Raw genomic sequence first — 16,486 nt, 5'->3', positions numbered from 1 at the left:
TGTGAAAACTTCTGCCTTCCCTGGTCCGGGAATTCAAAGTATCATTGGTAATTGTCCCTTCTCACCAGATGATGATGTTAGTGAAGGTATGTTATTTGATATCCCCCAGAATTTTCAATTTACAGCTGAAGAAATGGATAACCTTATGCAAATGTGTAGGCTCTAAATTCTTCCGAGGATATTTTTAACAACAACTTTACTATTAGTGAATTGGATTCTGTACAAATAGGTACAGGACATGAAAATAGTGTCACGTCCCCGGAACTACGTGAATTTTATTTGTTAGAATCTGCTCTAGGTCACTTGCAAACATACAGGGTAGATTTTAATCCTCCCGAGGAAAATGTGGTTGACGGGGGCATTATTTTAACTGACCCTGTGAATGTTCTCCATAGCTACATCGACAGAATTCGAGCGCAAATTGATATTCAGATTCAGAATTGGGGGGTCAAGGGGGGGGGTTAAAGCATCAGTGAATCAAAAAGTTTATTTACAAAAGGGAACATCCGGGGAAATTTTTTATTTTCATTTTTCAACTGGCAACCAGACTTTTTACCCAGGTCTAAATGAACTTGAAGACAACTTTTTCAACTGGGTAAATAAACTGATATCAACTTTGGACACGTTTAATGAGAGGGGAAGTGGGTCCACAATTTTATACATTGAACACATGGATCTGAATCTCAGTAGATTTAAAAAAAAAACTTTATTTTAAGGGGGGCGGGTAATCTAAAAATAAAATGACACCCAGATTTGTCGGTTACAGGAGGGGTTCAGAGTTTCTATTTTGACACGGGTCTGCAATGCTTTAAATATGCATTTTTAGAAGAAGCCCACAAAGCATGAAAAGAAGATTCAACAGTGAAACCTGTTGACAGCATTGCTAGCAATGTGGTAGAAAAATTCCCTGAAGTAAATTTTGACTGTTTGGAGGGGAAGCGTCCGGTGTCCTGGAAATGAATTACTATATGTAATAACGAAAATGAAATTGTTGGGGTGGGGGGGGTTGTTCTCGGGTATGACACGGAATTTGTAAATGGGGGAAAAAACCAAATAAAAAAGGGGTTGTGTATTCAGTGAGGACACGGATGGTAAATATTATAACGAATTGGGTATGGGTTACTTACGAGTCTCCCAAAGATTTAAACTCCTCTGTTAATTTTTTTCCCGTTGCAGCAATAAGTCGACTCCTATCCCAAGGTGTGAAGAAAGGGGACCGTTTCTATTGCCCCATGTGCCTTTCCCCCGTTAGATCTGAACAAACATTCTCAGATCACAATAACCATTGCAAAATTCATGGCAATCAACAAATATAAATGCCGACAGAAGGCAAAAATACTTTACAACTTAAAAATTTCTAAAAGTCTCTACTAAAAGTTAATAAAATATCTTAGGATTCTGAAACGAGACTGGTTGAGGTATCAGACCCATCAAGGCCAAATATAGTCAAGGAACACAAACTAGTTGCGTGTTCCTACACACACGCCCGTCGCGATTCCAATAATAAAATGCAATTGGAAGAGTTTTTTTTGGCTATGGATGAGGAGGGCAGCATGGAAAAGTTATTAGTATCTTTAATAAAAACAGCAAATGGCGCAATTTCACGATTACGTCACATCATTTACCCAATGAAATTGTCAGATAAAGAGCAACTGGCGCTTGAAAAGGGGACAATTTGCTGGGTTTGTAGGGGTGTTCTTGCCCCAAAAGACGCGGTGCAGGATCACAATCACCTTATTGATTCCAATTCAACGGGGAAAAGTAACTTTCGAGGGTGGGCCCACAATTCATGTAATTTAAAAATTAAACAGCAACTTTTCCTTCCGGTTTTTATACATAACTCTAACTACGATCTGAAGTATGTGCTACCAGCATTGGCGCATCTTCAAAGAAATGGAACAGTGGATGATGATGCATGAGTGATAGACAGCTTTACCTACAAAATCATATCTAAATCATCGGACAAGCTGCTTGTTTTGGAATTTATGTGGAAATTTGTTGAAGCCGAAGTTGAGTACACGAATAAAATTCGCTTTTTAGATTCCTACAGTTTTTTCCCCAAATCATTGAGCGAATTAATTCAAGTGTAGAAAAACGATGACGGTTGCAATGCTTTCCCCCTTCTCAAGCAACAATTTCCAAATGATTTATATGATTTGTTAATGGTCAAGGGCATATATCCTTATGACTATTATTGTTCCATATCGAGATTCACCGAGGAACCTATTCCTTGTATTGAATCATTTTATGACAGTCTACATGATCATATTTGCACCCCCGAGGAATACAGTTTTGCTAAAAAAGTTTGGGCAGAGGGAGGGTGTAAACATGGGTTTGAATACTGCAAGCTGTATTTGTCGAGTGACGTGTTAACTCTGTTAGACATTATATGTAAAAATACGCACAAAATCTATGAGGAGTTTAATCTTGATTTTGGCTATTATTTTTCATATCCTCATCTAGCGATGGAGCTTATCCTAAAAATTAGTGGGGAAAAAATTGGGTTGATAACAGACATTGATCAGCATCTGTTCATCAAAACGTCAATGAGGGGTGGTTTTGTTTTTCACGTGGATGGTATCTTGGAAACTGATCCAACAGGAGAGAAGACGGGGACAAAATCGAATGCAGTTTTTCTTGATATAAATTCTATCGACCCCTTCGCCATATCCAACTATGTACTGCCTTTTGGCTACTATTACTGACTGATTGGAGCTCAAGATTCCCATTTTCCCAATATTGACGACGACAGGGTTAAGGAAACTGGGCTGGTTGGATTGATATATTAAATTCATTGGGAGATACCAGTCAAGCTTCACGATTCAGTAAAGGATTTTGTTTTCCCGTGTATAAATAGACCTCTGCCTAAGGACTCTTTGAGTCCTCGCAATAGGCGTTTAGTTGAAGTGGACGGATTGCATTTGGTCACCGTCAAAACAAAAACTTATTGCTGACTTTCTGCCAAAAAAAAACATTGTTTTACATAATGTATCTTTAAAATGAATGTTAAACAGCTGTATCAACAATATAAAAGTTCACAGAGCACTTCAGTTTAGTCAAAAACCCTATCTGAAAATGTTTGTTGACACTTTTGTCAACAAACGTTCTGCAGCACAGACGAAAGCCGAAAAAGAAAACTCATTTTGAATTCGGCTTTCGGCAAAATGTGTGAGAGTGTTCGCAATAGGAATCGTTGACGTCGTGACCGATCCCAAGCAATGTGCTCGAATTATTGCCCACCCAACTTACACTTCCTTCGCAATTATTGGCCCAGACATGGTACTATTGAATAGGAAAAAAAGACGCATTGTCCTGAATAAAAATATTGCTGCAGGCAGTGCGATCTTGGAGATCTCTAAAAGGCTCAAATTGGAATTCTACTACAATGTGGCTAGGGAACAGTGGCCGGAAAAGGGGCAAGTAGAGGTTTGCTACGGGGACACGGATTCTCTACTGTTAAAAGTAAAAACCCTAAATCTAATTGATGATTTGGCGAACGGTTAAATTATCAGCTCACGTATGGACTACACCAATTGGGATGGTCTTTACCCTGAGATAGTGAAACGTCGGACACCAAATCAGATTTTATTTTTTAAATCAGAAATGGGAAGCGACATGATTTCCCATGGTATGTTTGTAAGTCCGAAGGTGTACTTTATACAGACACATGACGAAGAAATCAAGAAACGTTGCAAAGGAGTACCCACGCGCTATGTGGATAAGAATTTTGACATGGACATTTATAGGAATTGTATTGTTGAAAATACAATTCCACGAGCCAAATTGCTGGCAATTCGTTCTCTCAAATACAGAAACTTTACTGTAAATTTAGAAAAAATTGCCATGAGTACCATCTCCGACAAGGTCTATGTTTGTCAAGATAGTGTGACCAACCTCCCCCTTGGACACTATTTAACTTCAGACCGGGCCGAATGTGTTATCCATAGGGAAAGTCTCGGTTTGAATAAAGTCCTGTAAATTATTTCCTAAAACCTTTGGGGGAAGGGGCCTCGCGGCCTTTGGGGGGGGGGGCGGCCGCCAGCGAGGGGCGCACCACCACTATCAAAGTTATCTTTTTTTACTTAGAGCAGATTTTTTTTCTGTAAATGTTTCATTAAAAAAAAGTGATATTTTTTTTTAAAGTGCTTTAATCTAATGTTGTATTTTTTATCTATAAATAAACAAAAAAAAAGTGAATTTGTTTAAGTGTTTTTTCTCTCTGTGCCTATGTAAATGTTGTATTTTTTTTTATAAATAAATTTAAAAAAAGTGCATTTTTTCATGTTTAATGTGCTTTTTTCAATGTATTGTTACTTTTTTTTCTATGCATATAATAAAAGAAAATATGATTCTTTATTCGTCTTCTTCTTCTTCTTCTTGAACAGAGTAGTAGGGAAATTATTTAGTCATTAGAAAATCAGGGTCTACAGTTAGTTGTCCAGGTGATCTGTTGAAGGGAACTTGTATCAATTTAAAACAGCATTCAGATCGTTTCTGTGTGGACCCTCAATGTCGGACAAAACAGCACTCTTAACTAAAATAATTAAAAATTGCGATAAAATGTTTGTGGAAAACCTTAAAAAAATATACCACTCTTACAGTATTTGGCAGGAGTCATACGAAAAAATAAAAGCAATTGCTGCCATCACCACAGATTTGGTGCAGATACAATTCATACAGGGACTTGATGTTTTCAGCATTATTGAACCCAAACTCTTGGCTGATCATTGACGATCTGGCTGAATCTATTGAACAATGGTCCCAGGAAATGCTGCAATTGTTCACTGTTCGCTCTCATCATGAACATATTTCCGTTACTCTGGTTCGACACGATCTCTTTCATCAGAGCAAATGTATGCGAACACTTGCTTTGTACTGCACCTACTATATCATCTACAGAGTTGTTCGTAATTCTAGCTCGCTAATAACACTCAATAAACAAATCTATCCGGGTGCCCCTAAATTTCTGCTCTCAGCATACACTCAGGCAACTAATAGACCCCACGGTTATATCCTGTTGGACCTGAATCAAAATACACCCGAGGATCTGCGTATAGTCACAGATATTTTCGACAATGATATTACAGTATATCTCCCTGTGAACACGAAAAAGACCTATTAGTTATTATTCTGACACTGAAGAAACTACATGAAAATAGACATCTTTTTTCAGTTCTAAGCACTTCAAAACCTCAGCTCAGAAAAGCCATACTCAAACACGGTATTGACAATGACTTCATTAATCTAATATATGAACTTGTTTTAAATTTGATCGAGATTATTTTTCAAGTACAAGAAGTAGTTAATCAACAGGCAAAGCAACATCGTTCCATTGTGTTTACATTGGCCTCTAAAAACAAAGGAAAGAATTTTAAAAAGAAAAGATTTCTTCAGGTGGGCGGTAGCTTTTTCACATTTTTACCGCCAGTAATTGCAAGATTTGTAAATAGTTTTCTCTTGTGAGAATGACCAAACACTATAATTTAACTCCAACAGAACTCGCTCTCCCACCAGCGGAAAACTTTGAGAGTAATCTGAGTTAATTTATTGACAATGAGAATATTTAGGATGATAAAAAACTGATTTTACTTCAAGATACACTTCGCCGACTGGACAAACACAAGTCCAATCGATTGAAGCCAGCTGCTGCTGTTGATCACAAAAAAGAATCATCTCCTCAAGAGTCTCCTGCTGCTGCTGCTGGAACACAATTAAAGACGGAGGAATTGGATTCATTTGTATTGAAAATTGGAAATCTAATGCCCCACTCATATCGTGAACAAAGTAAACGACTCCTAACCTATCTCTTGCAAAGTGGTCAAGATCATATTCTAGTTGAGAGCAATGGGGAAGGGATTATAATTCAGGGCAAGAGCTATAATCTACTTGATTTAATCTATGACATGGTTACAAATCGTAAATGACTATTATCATTTGACACTCATCTATACAACTTTCTAAATACATTAAACTTCCCCAAAAGTCTTATTGGCAATAGACAAATTCTAAAAAAATTAAATGAGCATGCATCATCATCATCATCAACAACATTGACACCATTAAAATACGAAGAAGAAGAAGATTTTAAATCAATTTTGGAAAATACTAGCACACCACTGATAGCTAGACAAAAGCAAAGACGTATCAAGTCAACGTCACCATTACCACCACCACCATCACCACCAACAGCCAGTATACAACAGAGTAGCGGAGGTTACACAACGTGTTTTCGTTCAAAACGATTGAAATCTTGAAATATGTTTATGAAAAAATTGGCAAGACAGTAAGTTTAATTTCACCCGCGACTCTTTCCAAAGTCTCTGGTGTTCACAGTAAAAGTGTACAAGACTATCTGAAAAATGAATCAAGTTACACTCGGCATAGAAATCATAGAGATCGTGCCAATCAATCTCGAAAAAATAAGGCATTTTACACGCTATTTATAATTCATGAACATCTCTCGACTATAGACGATCTTCATCAGCGCCACAATATAACGTGAAAGTATGGTTTACTTGTACTTAATGTTTTTAGGTACTTAGCTTCTGTACATTCTTGGCAACCCAAAATGGCCATTGAAGTTGCATGATCCCTTGAATGAATTTTCGACCATGATTCGTATACAAAAATTCAAACGGATCGCGGTTGTGAGTTTGTTAATCCCCATGTTGCAGAAGTACTAGAGAAATATAGTACACTGCTCTATCATAGTCATAGTCCTATAAAGGCTGCATTGGCCGAACGATTGACAATAGCTATTCAACTACTGATTTTAACATATTGTACATTAAAAAATACACCGACTTTTATTCATGATCTAGGTAAAATCATGTTGATTTACAATCAACGACCTCATCAATCATTGTCCAACTCTACGCCAACGGAAGTTCATCATTCTGATCATGAAAAAATTGACACCTTTCTTAAACATTATTCGGGTGAAACGATTGTCAAGAATAAAAATGAATTCAATGTTGGTGATACTGTTAGAATTAATAGAATAACAATTGTTTTTGAAAAGGGGAATTACTTGTGGGCCACCGAAATTATTAAAGTGTAAAACATTCTAGACACTAAAACAACGGCTTATCACCTGTAGGATTCCAAACATGAAAAAATTCTCGCCGGCTCTTACGTCTATGACTTGAGAAGGGTTAAAACGCCTATTGGAATCTATCAAATTGAAAAGAATTCAAAGACATGTATAAAAAGGGTTAAGAAACAATTACTTGTTCGGTGGCTAGTATATAACTCGGATTTTGATTCTTGGATCGGTGTTGAAGATATTGTAAATGCCCGATGAGTTCTATGTAACTTTCACGCCCAACATTTCCAATCCTCTCTACAACGACTTGAAATACGACAAATGATTTTTGGACAAAACATTCCCGTGCCATTAAATTTGACGGTGCTTATGCAGTGGCCCTTGCGGACTATATTCCCAAAAATACCTACGAAATCCCGAGAAAGGATTAAGTTTGTGATATAAAACTGATACCATTCGACTGTGCTATAAATGGGTTAAGCTGTGTAAACTATGAATGTGTTAAAACATTTAAAGCTAGCGAACATTCACATACCAAACTGAAATATATTGAATTTGGTAAGATAGGATATTTCTCTCAAAAAACCAATACAAAAATGTCGCATCGTAAGAGTTGTAGATTCCATTTTAATTATTCATTGGAATATGATAGGATTTACATTAGCTCCCCTGTTGACACTGAAAGAATTATTCTTAATGATAATCTGAGAGATGTTCTTGGCTTTAAACAGAATATGATCAATGGGAAAAATGCTGGCACCGTTTACGGGATGGATCAAGTTATTTTTGCTGATTATCCACCTGGTTTTGCCTCGGACGCTTGCATATTTCTCTATGCATCCTTCGTGGAAACGTCGAGAGTCGGTAATTCAAATGTCCCCCTCCTACGTGTTCTTGAACGAAAAACAACTCATGAACTTGTTCATCACTATAATGTAGACTATCTTTAGTATGTTCCTGCAAACAATTCGTATTTGAAACTCTGTCAGTTAACACTAGGAAGTGAATTGGGTGACCCTCTAGCAATAACAAAAGGATTAGCAGTGATTACATGTCATTTTCGACCCATTGTCAACGACAGCACAATCATCTAAAATGAACAATAGAATAATTCCATTTGTCTGTCCCGATATTGATTGTTATGTAGGTGCTTTGAGTCCACGTCAAATAGGCAATGGATTTGACTACTGCAAGGGTCGTACTACAATGTCTGGCTATGGTCTTGGTAGCTGGTTTGCTAGGCTATTTCGTTCTGCAATACCCCTTGCCAGGAAATATCTTGTACCTACTTCATCAAATTTTGCTGCATCCGCGCTACAGGACTGGGGGTCCGGCAAAAATTTCAAGGAGAGTGTTAAGGAAAATATCAGATCTTCAGCAAGAGCCGTTGGTGTGCAACTAAAATCACGACAAAATGGGGAGGCATTGAAAAGAATGAATTCGCGTAATTCACGCATCAGTCTCCACCCAGGCAGGAAGCAAAGGACATCAACAAGGACTTTGAGGAATGAAACAAAGAAAATCAGTAAGCAGAAGAAGAAGAAGAAGAAGAAGAAAAAGATTGTTAGATCAAAGAAGGATTTCTTCTCTTAATATGACCTATTTCCCCAACAAAGAATCATATCCAGCAATCAGTTCCTCATTGAATCTATTCAATGATGAAAATGTTGATGTTAGTGTCAAGTATGGCTACTATGAACAATTTCACCCCCAACAACCACTCTCGGAAAAGATACACTTTCAAATATTTTCCAATGAAGACTATTTCATTGATTTGTCGTCAACATTTATTTATTTAAATGTTGCGGTGAATAAAGAGTCAGATAATTCAACTCCAAATGCTGGCGAGGGTCTCTCCTATGAGAACTGTATTCTACACAACCTATTCAAACAAATTAATGTATTTATTAATGGAACATTGGTGAGCACTAGCAATAATTTATCAAAATATGCAAGCTACATACAATTTATGATGATGACACCAAAGGTATACAAGGAGTCGAGAGGACAATCAATTGGGCTATGAATATCGAACAGGTATTGATACTGACGGTGAATTGACTACTGCAGTGAGCCAGGAGTATCATCTAATTGGAAAATTAAATCATGAGATATTCAATATATCCCAATGGCTACCCCCCAATGTCAAGATTGACATAAAGTTACAGATGGCCCCATCGAATTTCATTTCGAGAAAAACACTTCCTGCAGCACCCAATGCAAATGTCATTATCACATCGGCAATTCTCCACGTCCGAAAACAACAGGTTATGAGCTCTGTTGCATTGGCAGTGGAAAAGCTAAGAGCCAATGGTAACAACATTAAACTTCTTGTCCCCCATACAATCACCAATCAACGTCACATTGCCACCGGCTCTCGTAGCTATAGCGATTCATCATTTATCAATGGAGAAATCCCCTCAAAATTGGCTTTGGCCTTTGTAAAGAGTGGCAGTGCAATTGGATCCTGGACTGAATCCCCCCATGATTTTAATTTTTTTCGGTCTATCTAGCCTTGTGTGCAAAGTGAATGGTATTCCACTGTACACTCTATAATTTGACAAAATATCCTATAGAACTCTGTACGAGTTGACCATGCAATCCCTAGATCATGACTCTCAACTATTTGAAAATGGAATAACCGATTCAATGTTTTAAAAAAATTAGGGGGTTATTCTTTTTGAATTTTCAGGAACACAGGATATGAGTAAAGTACGAACAAGGAGTATATGTTCAGAGTGTACATTCGCCGTTGCTCTGACTGAGAGTATCACGCTAATATCCCTGAGTCAATTTGAAACCTAATGGGAAATCACACCCGACGGCAGTGTTCTACTAGACCTAGCACCATGAACACAAACCAAATAATCAACGTATTTAGTATGGATCCATACATGTCCCAGTACAAGTCCTATTGCATACCATCGGACTTCATTGAAAAAATTCCAAGTGTTAACAATACCATTATCATTGTTAATAGCAGTCCATCGACTTTGAAGACCGGTCATTGGCTATGCATCTTTCAAACAGCGAAGAATATTGATTTTTTTTATCCTCTTGGCCTATCGTATAAATCCTACGCTCCATACATCAGCAACTTTATTGAAAGCAGGGGGAAAACCATTATTCAAAATCAACGAAGAGTACAGGATTTAGCGACTAAGGCATGTGGCTTTCATGCACTACTCCTTTTCATGTTCAGATGCCGTGGTTACACCTACAAGCAGTTTCTCAATATCTACGTTGACTTACCTGGATTGAAAGACTTTCTAGTGGAGAAAATACTTACAAGTTTATTTAATATTGATTTTAGTGCCCTAATAATAAAATTTTCTAAAGATGTATGTGAAATTATTTGTTAATAAAAAAAAAAATTATATACATGATAAAATGACTTTTCTACTCTTTAGATTTCATTCACTACTAGGTATTTGTCGACAACAACTAGTGCATGTAGATTATCTGAATTCACAGTGTACTGATCCTGATGTACTGCAATGTCAGGGTCACATTTTCTACAGTAGAGTGTGACTTCTCTCTTGTCATATCTCTTTGTATAGTCAATGACACTTCTTTCATTCATTCTATAGAATTCAAATGTTTCAATTTGCTTATTTGAAGCATTTTCAGAAACAGTATCCGCAAGTATTGAATCCCATTCTGTCACAGCCAAATAAAAATCAGTGGGTTTATAATAATAAGACCCAGTGTCTTCACAACGATGACAAAGAAACCATATACTTTTGTTGTTCCAACAGTTGAATCGATGACCCGGCTCCTCCTCCCATAACAATCTAAAACCACGACGATACCAATCTTGTAGCAATAAACTAAAATCACGGTTAGTATTCTTTCCAATCGTACCGGGATATGTACTCTCCCACTGATTACATTTATCACAATCGCAATTGGAGCATAGGTGGCCTCTATGATGAGAGTCACACAACTCTTCAAGACATTAATTACAAACTTTAATTTGTACATCATATCCTATATGCAATTTACACGGGTTGCATTATCTACACTTTTCATCATACTCATCAATCATTGTGCAACTCTCACATGATGAACAGCTGCCCAGTGAGTACATTCATAATGGAAATGTGTCGAACATTATGTCATGTGTTGACACTTTCATTGCCACAATGAAACTGAGCTAGCAACATCAAAAATTATCCGAGATACAGAGAAGATTAAATCATCCTTGAGCACCATCTTTCTCATGAAAAAAAGTCCTAAATTTCTAAACTAATGTTTAAAAGCATATCCACAATATCATTTTGCCGTGTCGTGATCAATATATCAATAAATTGTATAAATGCATTTGGACAACGACATAGAAGCTTCATACAATAGTCTAATGATGGAGAATCAGTTTTCATTATATCGACAAGCATTCCCCGAGAAAATATCTTCCTTTGAATAGATAGCTCTAGAAAATGGTCATCTAGAATCAAACGTTTTTCCATAAGAACTGGATTCCTCATGACTCGCTTTTTCTCAAATCTATCCATTTTCAGAGTCCTAACTCTCTCACAACCAACTACAGACTAACCAGAATTTTTTCTACTCTAAAAAATATCTTCTAATCTATTATAGAAAGAAAAAAAAATACCATTTGTTTAGAAACAATTTTATTTAACATAATTACAATAATAACATTCACTGATGCATATTGTTCTCATCAATATATTTCGATAGGACATCTAATGCTGACTGAAGTTTATTTATATGGAGAATATTCACTTTTCCAGCAAAACATAGCTGCTCCTCCTGCTTAAATTTGCTTAATGATATCACGTATCTGGCATACATAGTGTCCCATTCAAGACATAGTCTACAACCAGCGGTTATTTCCACAGCCACATTGGGTACTCGTATATCGTTGCTGCTGTTGTCAGCTCCATCATTAATCTCCAATAATGTAAATGCACTTCTCATTTTTTATCTACTAATATCCTCGCAAATAAACTATTCTCTTTGAATTCAATTCTCTTACTAATATGAATTGTAAAGAAAACTATTCCTTTTATTCAAATCCCAATCATCAATCAAGTTATCGTATATGGAGTAACCTCCGCTCTCTGATTGGCTCATAAAAAAACGGGTGTTACCTTGAAAAACCAGTTCGGTTGAGTTTTATAATTTCGTGCATGCCCTCAAAGCATGGTTTAATACTTCAAATCATATCAGTTTTTTTTTAAGAATATGAACGTGATCTCATGACATACATTGTTCAATTGAAAACAAAAACAGAAAAAAACCTTGTTGAGGACATTTTACTATTATGACCCAACTCGCAATACATGTTTGACCACATTATGCACGGCCAAATAACTAGTCTGATAATCTGCCATGGAAAGGTGTCAGGGAACGTAAAGGCCGCAAATAAAACAGGATGGAACATAAAGGCCGCAAAGTATAACATTGATTACTACTTAATATTTTACGAGAACTGAAAATCTGAGTTCAGTGGTTCAGTTGCACGAGGATTCAGTTACACGGTGGTTCAGTTTCACGATCGTTCAGTTACACGATGGTTCAGTTGCACGGTGGTTCAGTTGCACGGTGGTTCAGTTGCACGGTGGTTCAGTTGTATGGTGGTTCAGTTGCACGGGGTTTCAGTTACACGGGGGTTTAGTTACATGGAGGTTCAGTTAACTGGGGTTGAGTTTTTTTTAATTAAGTTCTGTTCGTTTTATATTGACATAGTCTTTTCAGGGAAAAAGAAAATAATTTTTAAAATCTTTTTGTTTTTTTTAAGAATTTTCAGCAATTTTTAACAACATGCACCCTTTTAAAAATCTGGACACAAATAGTGGTATTTAATTTAGTTTCATACCTCCTCTAGTTGACCTGAAATAGAAAACTTGATACCACTTCTAAAAAAAATCTGTTTACTTTCTTTTATAGATTGCATAGACTTACGCTTTCTTGATTCGGCTAAATTTTTAGAGCAGTAGTAGCCCCGAAAGTTTGAACAAAATACCCTCAGTCGTTCTTGGGATACTGCTTCAGAGGCCTTATTGGGAATTAGCATTAAGACAGTGCATTTTGATTTAATCTTAAGGCAATATTTAGTTTTTAAACATAATGGGCAAATGGGAGGGTGGGCGTGGGAGGTGAACTAGTTGCCCTCCAGTCACTTGTGACTATTAAAAAGGGCGTAAGCCCTTTCAATTTTCAATCGAATGAGCCCTTTTCGAAGTTCCTAAGACAACACCTTCGATATGAAGTGCCCTACTCTAAACAAAAAAAAAAAAAAAAAAAAAAATAACACATTGTACCCATATCGATCTTTACTATAAAAATGTCAAGCCTTCCAATCACTTTCAGCTATTAAGAAGGGCACTAGCCCTTTCAATTGCCAATCGAATGAGCCATTTTTGAGTTTCAACGATAAGGCTTTCTATAAACACCTTATGTGCCCTCATGGCATAACTTACAACCCTTGCCCTGAGGGCTGAGAAGGGGTTGTCATCGTCAAAGACTTAATTTCCAGAACTTTCAACGAATTTGAACAAAATGGCTATCTGAAAATTTTGATTAGATGTTTTTGGGGACATAATGAGCGTGAGAGGGGTGCTAGTTGCTCTCCAATCACTTTCAACTATTAAAAAAGGCACTAGCCCTTTCAATTTCCAATCGAATGAACCCTTTTGAAGTTTCTACGACAACGCTTTCTATAAAATCTTATATGCCCCCAGGGCATAACTTACAATCCTTGTCCTAAGGGCTAGGGGGTGGTTGTCATCCTCAAAGACGTAATTTCCAGAACTTTTAACTACGTAAGAAAATTGCTATCTCAAAATTTTGATTGGATATGTTTGGGGAAATGGTGGGCGTGAGAGGGGGGTTAGTGGCCCTCCAATCACTTCCGACTATTAAAAAGGGCACTAGCCCTTTCAATTTCCAATCGAATGAGCCCTTTTTGAAGTTTCTACAACAACACTTTATATTAAAACCTTATATTTCTCCAGGGCATAACTTACAACCCTTGCCCTGAGGGCGGTGGGGGGGGGGGAGTGGGTTGTCACTATAAAAATGTCAAGCCTTCCAATCACTGTCGGCTGTTAAGAAGGACACTAGCCCTTTCAATTTCCAATCCAATGAGCCCTTTTTGAGTTTCTATGATAAGGCTTTCTATAAACACCTTATATGCCCATAACTTACAACTCTTGACCTGAGGGCTTTGAGGGGGTTGTCATCATCAAAGACATAATTTCGGACTTTTTAACTACGTTGAACAAAATGGCTGTCTCAAAATTTTGATTGGATGTGTTTGGGGAAATGGTGGGCGTGAGAGGGGGGTTACTTGACATTCAATTACTTTCGACTATTAAAAAGGGCACAAGCCGTTTCAATTTCCAATCGAATGATTCCTGTTTGAAGCTAATACGGCAACTCTTTCTATATATAAATAAATAAAAAAACTTTATATGCCCCCAGGGCATATAATATATAATTTGGGCTATATATTTGTACATAAGGGGATGGGGGTGGGGAAAGGATTTGGACAGTGTTAAGTTAGAAAATAATTCTTACTACATACTATTCAGAATAATTGTACCTAGTACATTAGGCATGCAGAACCGCTATACTCTACCCCCCTCCCTAGTATGCAAATATATAGCCCAAATTTGCTTCTAACGTATTATATTTTTATCTTACTTTGGTGTATACCATCAGGTTTGAGTGTCAGAGAAACATATTAGAAGAACATTAGGTTGAGTGTATATCATATCCATTTCCGATATCGAACCCCAGCGCCTACATTGGTAACCATATCAGCCAGCACCTATATTGATATTTAAAAATAAGTTTGTTACAAGACTTTTTTCTCCTAGCAAAAAATTTGCATCTCGATACTTTAAGAATGCATGCTCTAACACAAGAATGCTATAAAAAGTTGACATTTTTCTTAGTGCGCCGAGAAAGGAATTAATTCTAGATAACTTAGTCGAATGCGCCTACATTGGTAACCCTATCAGCCAGCACCTATATCTGATATTTAAAAATAAGTTTGTTACAAGACTTTTTTCTCCTAGCCAAAAATTTGTATCTCGATACTTTAAGAATGCATGCTCTAACACAAGAATGCTATAAAAAGTTGACATTTTTCTTAGTGCGCCGAGAAAGGAATTAATTCTAGATAACTTAGTCGAATGCGCTTTATGCAGTAAAATTTCCCGTTCAAACGTTTTGAAAGGTAGCTTGTAAATATTTCACTTGCAAACTGCCTCTTTTCAAACACTTCGTGCTAGCAGACCGCAAGTAAGGAGCGACTCGGCTCAATAGTAACCGAAACTCTTAAAAACGAAATTTTGATATTAATTATAAATCAAAAGAATTAGCTTATTTTGCTGATTCCAAATAAAAGGCTACGAGTCCTAGAAAATTCACCTGATTTTTGAAAAAGGGGGGAAACACCTTCTAAAAATAAAAAAATCTTATTCCCTAAGAGTCAAAGAATCTCACCTTTCTCTTTGTAAGGTGAGAATCTCACCTTGCTCATATACGGAATAATTTCTGTTCGTTTTGAGTTTTAATGTCGTTTATAACTTTCACTTGAATAAATTTGTTTTTCCTTATTTAATTCCTCTTTAAAGTGCTCTCAGTTAATGACTAGTTATGCTTTAGCGTAAAGAGAGGTGTGTTGAAGAGAGCCACATCCCCCTCATCTACAGGTTAATTTGTGCTAATTTTTAGTTTTAATACATCTATTTACTGTCATTTGAGAAAACTAATTGGTTTGATTTAATTATACAAATCTTGTGTTTTTGCGAGAAATTATGTCTGATGAAGTTCTGAAGAATGCTTTTCTGCTATGATAAATCCATCTAATCACAGATTCCTCTACGTCGCAATGGACTGTCTGCTTGTTCTGACCACAGTAGACAGAATATAGGCATGCCTTTTACCCGTCCGCAGGCATGCCTTTCCAAAAACTAACCTGACAAGTATGTGTCCAATAAGAGAGTCATTCATACTCCTGCCATTTACCCGTCCCCCAGCCATTTAAACATTTGCCTCTCAATTACTTGGACTATCTGTCTTGGCTTTTCTCTGTCTACAATTAAACAGCCCAGTCTTGATGCAACCTATTGCCCAAAATACTTGATAAATTCAATTCAATTCTGACGGTGAGCTTCAACATTTTGAATGAATCTGACTTACGTCAACCGCACTCGGTTGCAAAACAGACATAAAAAAGGCACATGCTTTAATTAAGTCTTATTATTTTTTTTTCTTAAATCATGTGCGTTTTTTTTTTATTGTATACTAAATGTTTTTTTTTCTTGTAGGGCGAAGAATACAAAGATTGGCGCCTAGATGACACCTTTCTTCACAGAAATGGTTTGCTGTACCCGATTTTCTCTAAGACCGACAAAGAACAGCACATTGCATGCAACATATGTAATACTTTTGTCACTGGGTTTG

At 36.8% G+C, this 16,486-nt stretch overlaps 1 protein-coding gene across 1 annotated transcript in view; it reads left to right on the top strand.

Moving 5' to 3' along the window:
• Positions 1 to 16,486, top strand: part of LOC148949675 (uncharacterized) — a 177,707-nt gene that overhangs the window by 35,187 nt on the left and 126,034 nt on the right. The window contains exon 2 of the mRNA XM_089092753.1: positions 16,351 to 16,486. This exon is cut by the window's right edge and continues 81 nt beyond it. Coding sequence (XP_088948879.1) covers positions 16,351 to 16,486 — 136 coding nt within the window. The remainder of the gene's footprint in view (positions 1 to 16,350) is intronic.

This window comes from Artemia sp. Qi Xiang Cuo, chromosome 8, assembly GCF_049724085.1.
Source record: "Artemia sp. Qi Xiang Cuo chromosome 8, ASM4972408v1, whole genome shotgun sequence".
NCBI classification, from domain to species: Eukaryota; Metazoa; Arthropoda; class Branchiopoda; order Anostraca; family Artemiidae; genus Artemia; species Artemia sp. Qi Xiang Cuo.
Note: the sequence above shows the minus strand (reverse complement) of the source record. Positions and strands in the feature narration are given on the sequence as shown.